Genomic DNA, 14,031 nt, shown 5'->3' on the forward strand with positions numbered 1-14,031 from the left:
CATTTAAAAATATTATCTGCCCTCAGAATATGATGCCAGTAAGCCCAGTCTGCAGGTTTGTCCTCATGTAGATCACTTACATTTTCACTGGGAAGAAAAGATTCATAGATTTCTCTAACTCTTCCAATGGCAGAGGAACATTAATGTCACATCAGAGACTTTTTTTTTTTTTTCTTGAGACGGAGTTTCACTTTTGTTACCCAGGCTGGAGTGCAATGGCGCGATCTCGGCTCACCACAACCTCCGCCTCCTGGGTTCAGGCAATTCTCCTGTCTCAGCCTCCTGAGTAGCTGGGATTACAGGCATGCGCCACCATGCCCAGCTAATTTTTTGTATTTTTAGTAGAGACAGGGTTTCACCATGTTGACCAGGATGGTCTCGATCTCTTGACCTCGTGATCACCCGCCTCGGCCTCCCAAAGTGCTGGGATTACAGGCGTGAGCCACCGCGCCCGGCCAGATTAATTAAAATTTTAAAGCATGTCATATTTTAATTTAAATATAGAAATTTCATATGTACATAAAATTTGGATTTTCCTATTTAATAGTAACCTGTACTTGGTCTCCCTACAGTTTTATACCTTTGGCTCTAAATTAAAATAGGCAATATACTATAGAAGAGTCAATGTATATTCATAACTCACAATGAAAAACAAAAGGAAAAAAATGTGCCCAGAGCATATTATTTCATGTATGAAGGGCAGAATATATTTTCCTCGGGAATTGATGTATAGCTTCCATCTTAAAGGTCTTATTTGTAACCAGATGAAGCTAGGGTTATTTGTAATGTCTTAAATACTAAAATTTGACTGACTTACATCAAGAGGGAAATTTTAGAGTTTAACAAGTGTAGGTTCCTGGAGTGTTGAGCTGTGAACATTTTATGTATTTGGAAAGCATGTTTCAAATTATATCAGTCACATCTTTCATATGAGTAAGCATGTTTTTGTCCTTCATTATTAATCTTTATTCTTTTTTTTTTTTTTTTTTTTTTTTGAGATGAAGTCTCATTGTGTTGCCCAGGCTGCAGTGCAAAGGCAGGATCTCAACTCACTGCACCCTCTGCCTCCCAGGTTGAAGCAATTCTCCTGCCTCAGCCTCCCCAGTAGCTGGAATTACAGGTGTGAGTCACCAAGCCCAGCTAATTTTTTGTATTTTTTTTTTTTTTGAGACGGAGTTTCACTCTTGTTACCCAGGCTGGAGTGCAATGGCGCGATCTCGGCTCACCGCAACCTCCGCCTTCTGGGTTCAGGCAATTCTCCTGCCTCAATCTCCTGAGTAGCTGGGATTACAGGCACGCGCCACCATGCCCAGCTAATTTTTTGTATTTTTAGTAGAGACGGGGTTTCACCATATTGACCAGGATTGTCTCAATCTCTTGACCTCGTGATCCACCTGTCTCAGCCTCACAAAGTGCTGGGATTACAGGCTTGAGCCACCACGCCCGGCCTGTATTTTTTTTTTAGTAGAGATTTTTTAGTAGAGATGGGGTTTTGCCATGTTGTCCAGGCTGGTCTTGAACTCCTGACCTCAGGTAATCCACCTGCCTCGGCCTTCCAAAGTGCTGGGATTACAGGCATGAGCCACTGTGCCCGGCCTGATTTCTGCATTTTTAACAAGTTCCTAAGTGATTTTGCTTGCCCATGAACCACGTTTTGAGTTTAGCAAGGCAAGCTTTTTTTTTTTTTTTGAGTTGGAGTCTTGCTCTGTTGCCAGGCTGGAGTGCAGTGGCTCACTGCAACCTCCGTCTCCTGTGTTCAAGTGGTTCTTCTGCCTCAGCCTCCCTAGTAGCTGGGACCACAGGCGCATGCCACCATGCCTGGCTAATATTTGTATTTTTAGTAGAGACGGGGTTCCACCATGGCCAGGATGGTCTCGATCTCTTGACCTTGTGATCTGCCCTCCTCAGCTTCCCAGAGTGCCTGGATTACAGGCATGAGCCACCATGCCTGGCTGGCAAGCTTTTTTATATACATGCTAGGACAAGTTCCTCTTTGAGAAAATTGGAAATTGAAGGAGAATATATACCAGCTTTTTTATTCATAAAACATGATGATAGGCCGGGCGCGATGGCTCACGCCTGTAATCCCAGCACTTTGTGAGGCCGAGGCAGGTGGATCACGAGGTCAAGAGATCGAGACCATCCTGGTCAACATGGTGAAACCCCGTCTCTACTAAAAATACAAAAAATCAGCTGGGCATAGTAGTGGGTGCCTGTAATCCCAGCTACTCAGGAGGCTGAGGCAGGAGAATTGCCTGAACCCAGGAGGCGGAGGTTGCGGTGAGCCGAGATCGCTCCATTGCACTCCAGCCTGGGTAACAAGAGCGAAACTCCATCTAAAAAAAAAAAAAAAAAAGCGTGATGATAGAGCAGAAACAAGTAATTTGTTGCCTTCAGTAACCAGACTGGGAAAGGAAATGTCCCATACCAGCAGGATCATGGGTTTTAAAATTGAGGAGGCTGATTCTAAGAGCAAAATAAAGACAGAGAGAAGTAAGTGTATGTGGGAGGACAAGGGGGTGGTGACCATATGGAGAAAGAGAATATGAATCAGTGATATAAAGGAAAAAGTTCCATAAAAAGAATTATTACAAATATAAGGTGCATCATTTAGCAAGTAAAGACAATTGGATGGAAAGAAAAATAAGGCTTGGGGAAGGGAAAATTTGCCAGAACAGGGCCTCACAACCCAAAATTACTCCACCAAGTGAAAGATGTACCTTAAGCAAAAGGGATAGATGTCTGGGCTCTATGGAAAGACTTTTCAGCAGAGTGTTAACTTTTTTTTTTTTGAGATGGAGTTTCACTCTTGTCGCCCAGGCTGGAGTGTAATGGCACCATCTTGGCTCACTGCAGCCTCTGCCTCCTGGGTTCAAGTAATTCTCCTACCTCAGCCTCCTGAGTAGCTGGGATTACAGGCATGCACCACCATGCCCGGCTAATTTTTGTATTATTAATAGAGACAGGGTTTCACCATGTTGGCCAGGCTGGTCTTGAACCCCTGACCTCAGGTGATGAGCCTGCCTCGGCCTCCCAAAGTGCTGGGATTACAGGCATGAGCCACCACGCCCAGCCTAAAATCTTTTTTGTTGTTGTTGTTGTTGTTTTGAGACAGAGTCTTGCTTTGTCAGCCAGACTGGAGTACAGTGGCACAATCTCACCTCACTGCAACCCCCGCCTCCTGAATTCAAGTGATTCCCCTGCCTCAGCCTCCCACGTAGCTGGGACTACAGGCACAGGCGACCATGCCCGGCTAACTTTTTATATTTTAGTAGAGGTGGGGTTTCACCATGTTGGCCAGGATGGTCTCGATCTGCTGACCTTGTGATCTGCCTGCCTCAGCCTCCCAAAGTGCTGGGATTACAGGTGTGAGCCACCACACCCGGCATAATCTTTTTATAATAAGGTCTTTTTGTAATAAGGTCACGTCTGTCATCCCAGCACTTTGGGAGGCCGAGGCAGGCGGATCATGACGTCCAGAGATGGAGACCATCCTGGCCAACATGGTGAAACCCCATCTCTGCTAAAAAAAAATATAAAGAAATTAGCCAGTCATGGTGGTGCGCACCTGTAGTCCTAGGTCAAGCTTAGGTTCGTATTGCATGTGGCTCTCAAGCTGATATGAAAGTATTTTTTTTTTTTTTTTTTCAAAAAAGATGAAATGTAATTTTTTTTTTTTTTTTTTTGAGACGGAGTTTCACTCTTGTTACCCAGGCTGGAGTGCAATGGCGCGATCTCAGCTCACCGCAACCTCTGCCTCCTGGGTTCAGGCAATTCTCTTGCCTCAGCCTCCTGAGTAGCTGGGATTACAGGCACGCGCCACCATGCCCAGCTTATTTTTTGTATTTTTTAGTAGAGACGGGGTTTCACCGTGTTGACCAAGATGGTCTCGATCTCTTGACCTCGTGATCCACCCGCCTCAGCCTCCCAAAGTGCTGGGATTACAGGCTTGAGCCACCGCGCCCGGCAATGTAATTTTTTTTTTTAAACCCGATTTATTTTTTTTTTGAGATGGAGTCTCACTCTCACCCAGGCTGGAGTGCAGTGGCATGCCATCTCTACTCACCTCAATCTCTGCCTCCCAGGTTAAAGCGATTTTGCTGCCTCGGTCTCCCGACTAGCTGGGATTACAGGCCTGCGCTACCACACCTGGCTAATTTTCGTATTTTTAGTGGAGATGGAGTTTCACCTTGTTGGCCAGACTGGTCTGAACTCCTGACCTCAAGATCCTCCTGATCCGCCCACTTCAGCCTCCCAAAGTCCTGGGGTTACAAGTGTGAGCCACCATGCCCAGCAGATTATAATATTTTAATGTGATGTAAATCTAATACTCTACATGCTTTCCTTCAAGAAATTGCCTGTGCTTTTTAGTCTAATGACTATGAGTATATAAATCTTTAATTATTATGGCTTATAGGTGTATTGTAACAAAAAAAGTGTCTTTAACTATATCTCTGCAGTGACAGATAGCAAAATTAGCACCTTTTTACATTCAGGTACCACATTTATAGAAATTTAATACTTTGTCATTCAGCTCTGGAGTTTCAGGGGAGGTGTTAGTGTGTCTCCATCAACTCTCTCCTTGCTCTTTTCCCAGGCAACCTACTTAGAATCACAGATGCTTAATATAGTGGCCATCTCAGCCAACATTTTTCTAATAAGAAAGTGGCTTGTTGGTACATAGTTGGCAAATATGCAGTTCGAAAGGAACAAGCTGGGCTGGGCGCGGTGGCTCACGTCTGTCATCCCAGCACTTTGGGAGGCCGAGGCAGGCGGATCATGACGTCCAGAGATGGAGACCATCCTGGCCAACATGGTGAAACCCCGTCTCTGCTAAAAAAATATAAAGAAATTAGCCAGTCATGGTGGTGCGCACCTGTGGTCCTAGCTACTTGGGAGGCTGAGGTGGAAGAATCACTTATATCCGGAGGCAAAAGTTGCAGTGAGCGGAAGTTGCAGTGAGCCTAGATTGTGCCATTGCACTCCAGCCTGGTGAGAGAATGAGACTTTATTTCAAAAAAAAAAAGAAGAAAGGAATAAACTGTTTTAGGCTAGGCATGGTGGCTCATGCCTATAATCCCAGCACCTGGGGAGGCTAAGGCAGTTGACTCACTTGAGCTCAAGTGTTGTGACCAGCCTAGGTAACATGGCAAAATCCCGCCTTTTTTAATTTTTAAATTTAATTTTAAAAAATACCTTAAAAGAAATAAACTTTTTTAAACCTAAAGTTTGTATTGAGCTCAGACCTAATGAGCAGGGTCAGGATTTGCACAGGAGGGAGCAGAGTTTAGAACAGGGTTATTGAAAAGTATTCAGTAGTAGTAGTAATAATATGTATATGTCATTGGTTGCATATAACTAAGAGAAGACAGAAAGGTTGACAACAGAGATTGCCCAACAAACGGTAGTTGCAGCTCTTTTCCTCTTCGACTTCTGTTTCTCTTACTAGCTCTGTGGCCTAGCAAGGGTTGAGGCAGTATTTTGCTATCTTAAATAAAGGTAGGACACAGTTATGTCTTGAATTTCTTTTGAATCCTTCATAATACACTGATGAATATAGACTAGGCATATAGTAAATGTTAAGTTGATTGAGAAGATAATTTAGAGTTTACATTTAAGAGAAGATAATTTTTAGCCAGGCATGGTGGGACACACCTGTAATTCCAGCATTTTAGGAGGCTGAGGTAGGCAGATCACTTGAGGTCAGGGGTTTGAGACCATCCTGGCCAACATGGTGAAACCCCGTCTCTACTAAAAATATGTAAAAATTAGCTGGGTGTGGTGGTGCGCATCTGTAGTCTCAGCTGCTCAGGATGCTGAGGCAGGAGAATCACTTGAACCTGGGAGGCGGAGGTTGAGGTAAGCTGAGATCGTGTCGCTGCGTTCCAGCCTGGCGACAGAGCGAGACATCGTCTCAAAAAAAATAATAATAAAAAACAATCGACCGGGCACAGTGGCTCAAGCCTGTAATCCCAGCACTTTGGGAGGCCAAGGCGGGTGGATCACGAGTTCAAGAGATCGAGACCATCCTGGTCAACGAGGTGAAACACCGTCTCTACTAAAAATACAAAAAATTAGCTGGGCATGGTGGCGTGTGCCTGTAATCCCAGCTACTCAGGAGGCTGAGGCAGGAGAATTGCCTGAACCCGCGAGGCGGAGGTTGCGGTGAGCCGAGATCGCGCCATTGCACTCCAGCCTGGGTAACGAGCGAAACTCCACCTCAAAAAAAAAAAAAAAAAAAAAAACAATTACCTGGTATGGTGGCACGTGCCTGTGGTACCACCTACTTGGGAGGCTGAGGCAGGAGAATCCCTTAAACTCAGGAGGCAGAGCTTGCATTTAGCTGAGATCTCATTACTGCCCTCCAGCCTGGACAACAGAGCAGGACTCCTTCTCAAAAAAAAAAAGAGAGGCTACCTTTAGAAGTACTTCATTATCTGTAAGTTGATAATAGTAAGTTTGTAAGAAGCATTGGCTTTAGTTTGAAATTTATTATGTCAATATAATTTTCAAATTAGATAATGTAAACATCCCCCAATATTAATTTGTTTATATAACGAATATATCTTTCGACAATTTTACCTGCAGAAAAAAATGTTTTAAAAGTTAGCAGTTAGGAACAGATCATCTCTGGAGGATAGTACTTAAAGGGTTTTTAGTTTCTAGATTAAATTTTTTTTTTTTTTTAAATTGAGACAGAGTCTTGCACTGTCACCCAGGCTGGAATGCAGTGATGCGATCTTGGCTCACTGCAGCCTTCACCTCCTGGGCTCAAGCAATTCTCCTGTCTCAGCCTCCCAAGTATTTGGGACTACTACTAACAGGCACACACCACCATGCCTGGCTAATTTTTATAATTTTAATAAAGATGGAGTTTCACCATACTGGTTAGGCTGGTCTCGAAATCCTGACCTCAGGTGATCTACCCGCCTCGGCCTCCCAAAGTGCTGGGATTACAGGTGTGAGCCACTGCTTCCAGCCTAGATTAAATATTTCTTCTAGATTAAAGATTTCTTTTTGGGATGCAGTTTTTAAAAAGTACATTAGTTGCTATAACAAGATATCTTAGGCTGGGCACAGTGGCTCATGCCTATAGTCCCAGCACTTCGGGAGGCCAAGGCGGGTGGATCACCTGAGGTCGGGAGTTCAAGACCAGCCTGACCAACATGGAGAAACCCCATCTATATTAAAAATACAAAATTAGCCAGGCGAGGTGGCACATGCCTGTAATCCCAGCTACTCAGGAGGCTGACAGGAGAATTGCTTGAACCTGGGAGGTGGAGGTTGCGGTGAGCCGAGATTACACCACTGTACTGTAGCCTGGGCAACAAGAGCAAAACTCTGTCTCAAAAAAATAAATAGGCCGGGCACGGTGGCTCAAGCCTGTAATCCCAGCACTTTGGGAGGCTGAGGCGGGTGGATCACAAGGTCGAGAGATCGAGACCAACCTGGTCAACATGGTGAAACCCCATCTCTACTAAAAATACAAAAAATTAGCTGGGCATGGTGGCGCGTGCCTATAATCCCAGCTACTCAGGAGGCTGAGGCAGGAGAATTGCCTGAACCCAGGAGGCGGAGGTTACGGTGAGCCGAGATGGCGCCATTGCACTCCAGCCTGGGTAACAAGAGCGAAACTCCGTCTCAAAAAAATAATAATAAATAAATAAATAAATAAAAGATATCCTAGAAAAATAATAAAAAATATTTTGATAAAAATATATTGCTTTCTTAATCAGAAACTAAATTGGTGTTAGAGATTTTTTTAAATAGTTATGCTTGGCTAAGATTTGCTAAAGTTCTTGTGTGTTTATACAGGGAAAACTTGAAAGGAGTGACAACTGAAGATAGAGAAATAAGGAAAAAGAAGGAAGAATATCTAACATTTGGTCCTCTTACAGTTGTAATATTTGTGGTCATCTGCTGTGTTATGATGGTCTTACTTTATTTCTTCTACAAATGGTTGGGTAAGAAGTCATATTTTATGTTTGCTATTGTTAACATACATTATTTTCATTGATTAATACTAGATTTATCTTTTCCTTTTGGCCATTCTACCTGGAAAACTTACATGAATAATTTGGTTAATATTAATTTTTTCATTGTCTCACTGACTAATACTACATTTATCTTTTCCTTTAAGCCATTCTACCTGGAAAACTTATGTGTATAATTTTATTAATATACTTTTTTTAATTGTCAGAGTGTTAGGTCTCTGTTACTCTGAGATAAAAATACTCAGATTAGCCGGGCACGGTGGCTCACGCCTGTAATCCCAGCACTTTGGGAGGCCGAGGCCGGTGGATCACAAGGTCAAGAGATCGAGACCATCTTGGTCAGCAAGGTGAAACCCCGTCTCTACTAAAAATACAAAAATTAGCCGGGCATGGTGGTGCACGCCTGTAATCCCAGCTACTCGGGAGGCTGAGGCAGGAGAATTGCTTGAATCCAGGAGGCAGAGGTTGCGGTGAGCCAAGATTGTGCCATTGCACTCCAGCCTGGGTAACAACAGCGAAACTCTGTCTCAAAAAAAAAAAAAAAATACTCTGATTAAAAATACTGTCTGTTTTCAGATGAGAGCACTTCTTCATGGATGACTTGAAATAGTTGCCATGGTCCCTAAGTTGTTCTCTCTGTAGATGAAGAATGATATACCTCAGTATCTAAGCAGTGGACTAAGGAGTTCTTGGTGGCTGTGTTTAGTTACGTGAAATAGAATATTATTCAAATTATGATGTATTGCCTCTACTTACTCCCAAAGTATAGCTGTTTGCAAATAAAGGTGTTTTATTGCTTGAATTTTATTTTACTTACATAGGCAGTTAGGATCATATTATATCTTAAGACACACAGGTACTTCCCTGTGATCTAGAGAGTAGTAGTTAGTCCTTTATTTCCTTGAAGAAAGTGAGAGTCGGAACTGTAATGGCTTGTTCATCCCTTGAACAGTCTGATTAATGGTCTAACAGAATGAAAATTTGCCATCCCCGGACAGTATACAACACAAAGAGAAGGGAAACCAGAGAAAAAGGAGTGTACCTGATAAGAACTAGCAAAAGCCCACTTAAGAACCACTAAAGCAGGCATCCCCAAACTTTTTACACAGGAGGCCAGTTCACTGTCCCTCAGACCGTTGGAGGGCCGCCACATACTGTGCTCCTCTCACTGACCACCAATGAAAGAGGTGCCCCTTCCTGAACTGCAGCGGGGGGCGGGATAAATGGCCTCAAGGGGCTGGATAAATGGCCTCAGGGGGCCGCATGCGGCCAGTGGGCCGTAGTTTGGGGACGCCTGCACTAAAGGCTACCATGCTTATGTGTATAGTATTAGCGTAAATTTCTGGTTTAGAAAACTAGACCCTAGGGTTTGTTTCATTCAGTTTTTGTTGTTTCTCTTGTCCTGTGACAGCATTTTAAAAACTAGACCTATGACATCTTTTTTTTGGTTGGTTTGTTTTTTGAGACAGAGTCTTGCTCTGCTCTGTCACCCAGGCAGAAATGCAGTGGTACAATCTGGGCTCACTGCAACCTGTGCCTCCCACATTCAAGCCATTCTTCTGCCTCAGCCTCCTGAGTACCTGGGACTACAGACGGATGCCACTATGCCCAGCTAATATTTGTATTTATATTTTATTTATTTATTTATTTATTGAGCTGGAGTCCTGCTCTTGTCACCCATGCTGGAGTGCAATGGTGCAATCCCAGCTCACCGCAACCTTTGCCTCCAGGGTTCAAATGATTCTCTTGCTTCAGCCTCCCAAGAAGCTGGGATTACAAGCATCTGCCACTATGCCCAGCTAATTTTTGTATTTTTAGTAGAGATGGGGTTTCACCATGTTGACCAGACTGGTCTCAAAGTCCTGACCTCAGGTGATCAGCCTGCCTCGGCCTCCCAAAGTGCTGGGATTGCAGGCAAGAGCCACTGTACCTGGCCTATGGTGTGTATTTTTTAATTTGAAAGAACTCATTTTGGCTTGATGCAGTGGCTCTCACCTGTAATCCCAGCACTTTGGGAGGCCAAGGTTCGTGGATCGCTTGAGGGCAGGGGTTCAAGACTAGCCTTGCCAACATGATAAAACCCTGTGTCTAGTAAAAATATAAAAATTAGCTGGATGTGGTGGCATGTGCCTGTAATCCCAGCTACTCAGGAGGCTGAGGCAGGAGAATTGCTTGAGCTGGGAAGGCGGAGGTTATGGCTAGCCAAGATTGCGCCATTGCACTCCAGCCTAGGTGACAGAGTGAGACTCCATCTCAAAAATAAATTTAGAAAAAACCTCATTTTGTGAATATCACTCATTTCAATCTGTTGCTGATAGAGCAAGTACTAGGATGATATTTGTATTATGTTGGCATCAAACAGATGATTTTATTAATACTCCTTCAGATTAATTAGTGTTACCAACTCTCAGTTGATAGTAGTCATTGATAGAGAAAAGAGAGCCCTCTACCCAAAAGCATATTTTAATTTTTGATGAGAAATTTTCTTAAATTAATCATTATTTAAAAAGAAGACGGTTGGCTCACACCTGTAATCCCAGCACTTCGGGAGGCCAAGGCAGGTAGATCACTGAGGTCCAGGGTTTCAGACCGGCGGGGATAACGTGACAAAACTCCATCTCTACTAAAACTACAAAAGTTGGCCACATGTGGTGGCGCATGCATGTAGTCCCAGCTACTCAAGAGGCTGAGGCAGGAGAATCGCTTGAACTCAGGAGGCGAAGGTTGCAGTGAGCCGAGATCACGCCACTGCACTGCGGCCTGGGCGACTGGACAACTGGGCAAGACTCTTTCTCAAAAAAAAAAAAAAAAACCTCAAGATCTAAATTTCAGCTTAGTAAGTAATTCAGGTCATAGTATAGTCACTTCATTGGAAGTATGATTCAATAAAGAAAGCTAAAGAAGTAATATTGCTTATATAAATATTTTCTTATCACCTTTCTTTCTGTTCTCATGTAATTTAGTGTTTTTTTTGTTTTTCTAGTTTATGTTATGATAGCAATTTTCTGCATAGCATCAGCAATGAGTCTGTACAACTGTCTGGCTGCACTAATTCATAAGATACCATATGGCCAATGCACGTACGTATCTCTTACAGAAAATCTTATGATGTTGGTATTTATAATTTAAAACATTACAAGAAAAAGAAGTAGTATTTGAAAAGTATGCAGTCTGATACACACTAGACCTATAGGTGTTCAAATTTAAATTTAAGTAAAATTAAATAAAATTAAAAATTGAGTTTTTCATTCTCATTAGCCACATTTCAGGTGCTCAATAGCCACATGTGGCAGTAGCTACCATATTGTACAGCACAGATACAGGACATTTTCATCATCATGGAAAATTATATTGGACTGATAAACATTTTATTATATCATTTGTTTTACTTAAAATCAAGAGTTCTAAATTGGTATTTCAGTCACTTCTTATGACTGTGGTTAACATTTGCCACTTCTTTTATTTATTTATTTTTTAAAGATGGGGTTTCACCATGTTGGTCAGGCTGGTCTTGAACTCCCAACCTAAGGTGATCCACCCGCCTTGGCCTCCAAAGTGCTTGGATAATAGGCGTGAGCCACCGTGCCCAGCCAACATTTGCCACTTCTTATATTAGGTGAACATTGTACTTCATCTGGAGTGTTAACTATTTCAGTTTGCTTTTTTAGGATTCTGTGTCGTGGTAAAAGTGTGGAAGTGAGACTTATTTTTCTTGCTGGACTATGCATAGCAGTAGCTGTTGTTTGGGCTGTGTTTCGAAATGAAGACAGGTATGAATTCTCAATATATTTGCTTTTAGATTAAGGATGAATTGTTTCATATCTTGCCCTGATACTTATTCATTATGATTATTATGGAATTTTTTTTTACTTCTGTTCCAGAACACCAGTCTTGTAATGAACTACTTTTAAAGTAAGCAAATCTTATGCTAATGCATTTGAATGCATATAGAGAAGGAAATATGAATTATGATTTCAACACATACACTGAAATAGACTTTAATAATATACTTAATTTTGGTGTAGCCACACAGTAGAGTGCAATGCAGCTCTTAACAGTGAAGATCTCTAGAACTGATTTGCAGCCAGTTCCAGAAGACAGAGAGACACAGAGAGAGAGAAAGTCAGTGTAGAAACAATCCAAATGTCCATCAAACTTTGAATGGATGAATACATTATGTTATAGTTACACCATGGAATACTATTCACCAGTAAGTAAGACATATACCATATGCACAAGCATGAATGAATCTGAGACGTAATGCTAAGTCAAAGTCATTAGAAACAAAAGAGAATATACTCTATGATATATAAAGTGCAAAAAGGAGCACAATCTATATTTTTATCTTTGATTATGATGGGAACATAACTGTATATATTTATGGGATATATGTGATGTTTTGATACAGGCATACAATGTGTAATGATCAGATCAGGGTAATTGTGGTATCTATCACCTCAAGCCTTTATCATTTCTTTGTGTTGGGAACATTCCAATTTCACTCTTTTAGTTATTTTACAATATACAATAAGTTAACTGTATCACCTTAGTGTACTACCAAACACTAGATCTTATTTATTTTATTTAACTCTATTTTTGTACCTATTAACCATCTTTACTATCCCCACCCTCTACCTGTTTTTAGCCTCTGGTAGCTATCATTCTACTATCTCCATAAGTTCCATTTTTTATTTTTATTTTCTTAATTTTAGCTCCCACTATGAGTGAGAACATGCAGTAGTTGTCTTTCTGTACTAGGCTTATTGCACTTAACATGATATCTTCCAGTTCCAGCCATGTTTTTGCAAATGACAAGACTTTTTTGTGGCTGAATAATATTCCATTGTGTTTGTGTATAATTTTATATGTATGTATAATTTCCTTTATCCATTTATTCACTGATGAACACTTAGGTTGATTCCATATCTTCACTATTGTGAATAGTGCTACAATAAACATGAGAGTCCAGATATCTTTTTGATATACTGATTTCATTTATTTTGGATGTATATCCAGTGGTGGGATTGCTAGATAATGTGGTAGTTCTGATTTCCGTATTTTGAGGAATTTCTATACTGTTCTTCATAGTGGCTTTACTAATTCCCACCAACAGTGTACAAGGTTTCCCACATCCTTGCCAGCATTCTGGAATAAGATACCTCATTGTAGTTTTGATTTACATTTCTCTGACTGCAACCAGATTTCATCTGATTGGAAATCTTGAGCATTTTTTCATGTATCTGTTGGTCATTTGTATATCTTTGGAGAAATACCTATTCAGATATTTTGCCCAGTTTTTTTTTTTTTTTTTTTTTTTTTTTTTGAGACAGAGTTTCGCTCTTGTTACCCAGGCTGGAGTGCAATGGCACGATCTCGGCTCACCGCAACCTCCGCCTCCTGGGTTCAGGCAATTCTCCTGCCTCAGCCTCCTGAGTAGCTCGGATTACAGGCATGTGCCACCATGCCCAGCTACTTTTTTTTTTTTTTGTATTTTTAGTAGAGACGGGGTTTCACCATATTGACCAGGATGGTCTCGATCTCTTGACCTCGTGATCCACCTGCCTCGGCCTCCCAAAGTGCTGGGATTAGAGGCTTGAGCCACCACGCCCGGCCATTTTGCCCAATTTTTAATCAGGTTATTTGTTTTTTTTCCATTGAGTTATATGAGCTCCTTATATATTAATCCCTTGTCAGATGGGTAGTTTGCAGATTCTTTTTTCATTTTGTGGGTTGTCTCTTCCTTTGCTATGCAAAAGCTTTTTAGCTTGATTTAATTCCATTTGTCCATTTTTGCTTTGGTTGTCTGTGCTTTTGAAGTCTTACTCAAGAAATCTTAGCCAGCCGGGCACGGTGGCTCACGCCTGTAATCCCAACACTTTGGGAGGCCAAGGCGGGTGGATCACAAGGTCAAGAGATCGAGACCATCCTGGCCAACATGGTGAAACCCCGTCTCTACTAAAAATACAAAAAATTAGCTGGGCATGGTGGCACGTGCCTGTAATCCCAGCTACTCAGGAGGCTGAGGCAGGAGAATTGC

The 14,031-nt window shown here is 41.9% G+C and overlaps 1 protein-coding gene across 2 annotated transcripts in view; it reads left to right on the forward strand.

Moving 5' to 3' along the window:
- SPPL2A (signal peptide peptidase like 2A) overlaps positions 1-14,031 on the forward strand; it is a 59,599-nt gene that overhangs the window by 18,605 nt on the left and 26,963 nt on the right. For both annotated transcript variants that reach the window (XM_074393606.1, XM_039469331.2), the window contains exons 6-8: positions 7,816-7,964; positions 10,978-11,074; positions 11,663-11,764. In XM_074393606.1, the coding sequence (XP_074249707.1) occupies positions 7,816-7,964; positions 10,978-11,074; positions 11,663-11,764 (348 nt within the window). The remainder of the gene's footprint in view (positions 1-7,815; positions 7,965-10,977; positions 11,075-11,662; positions 11,765-14,031) is intronic.

This window comes from Saimiri boliviensis, chromosome 2, assembly GCF_048565385.1.
Source record: "Saimiri boliviensis isolate mSaiBol1 chromosome 2, mSaiBol1.pri, whole genome shotgun sequence".
Taxonomy (NCBI): Eukaryota; Metazoa; Chordata; class Mammalia; order Primates; family Cebidae; genus Saimiri; species Saimiri boliviensis.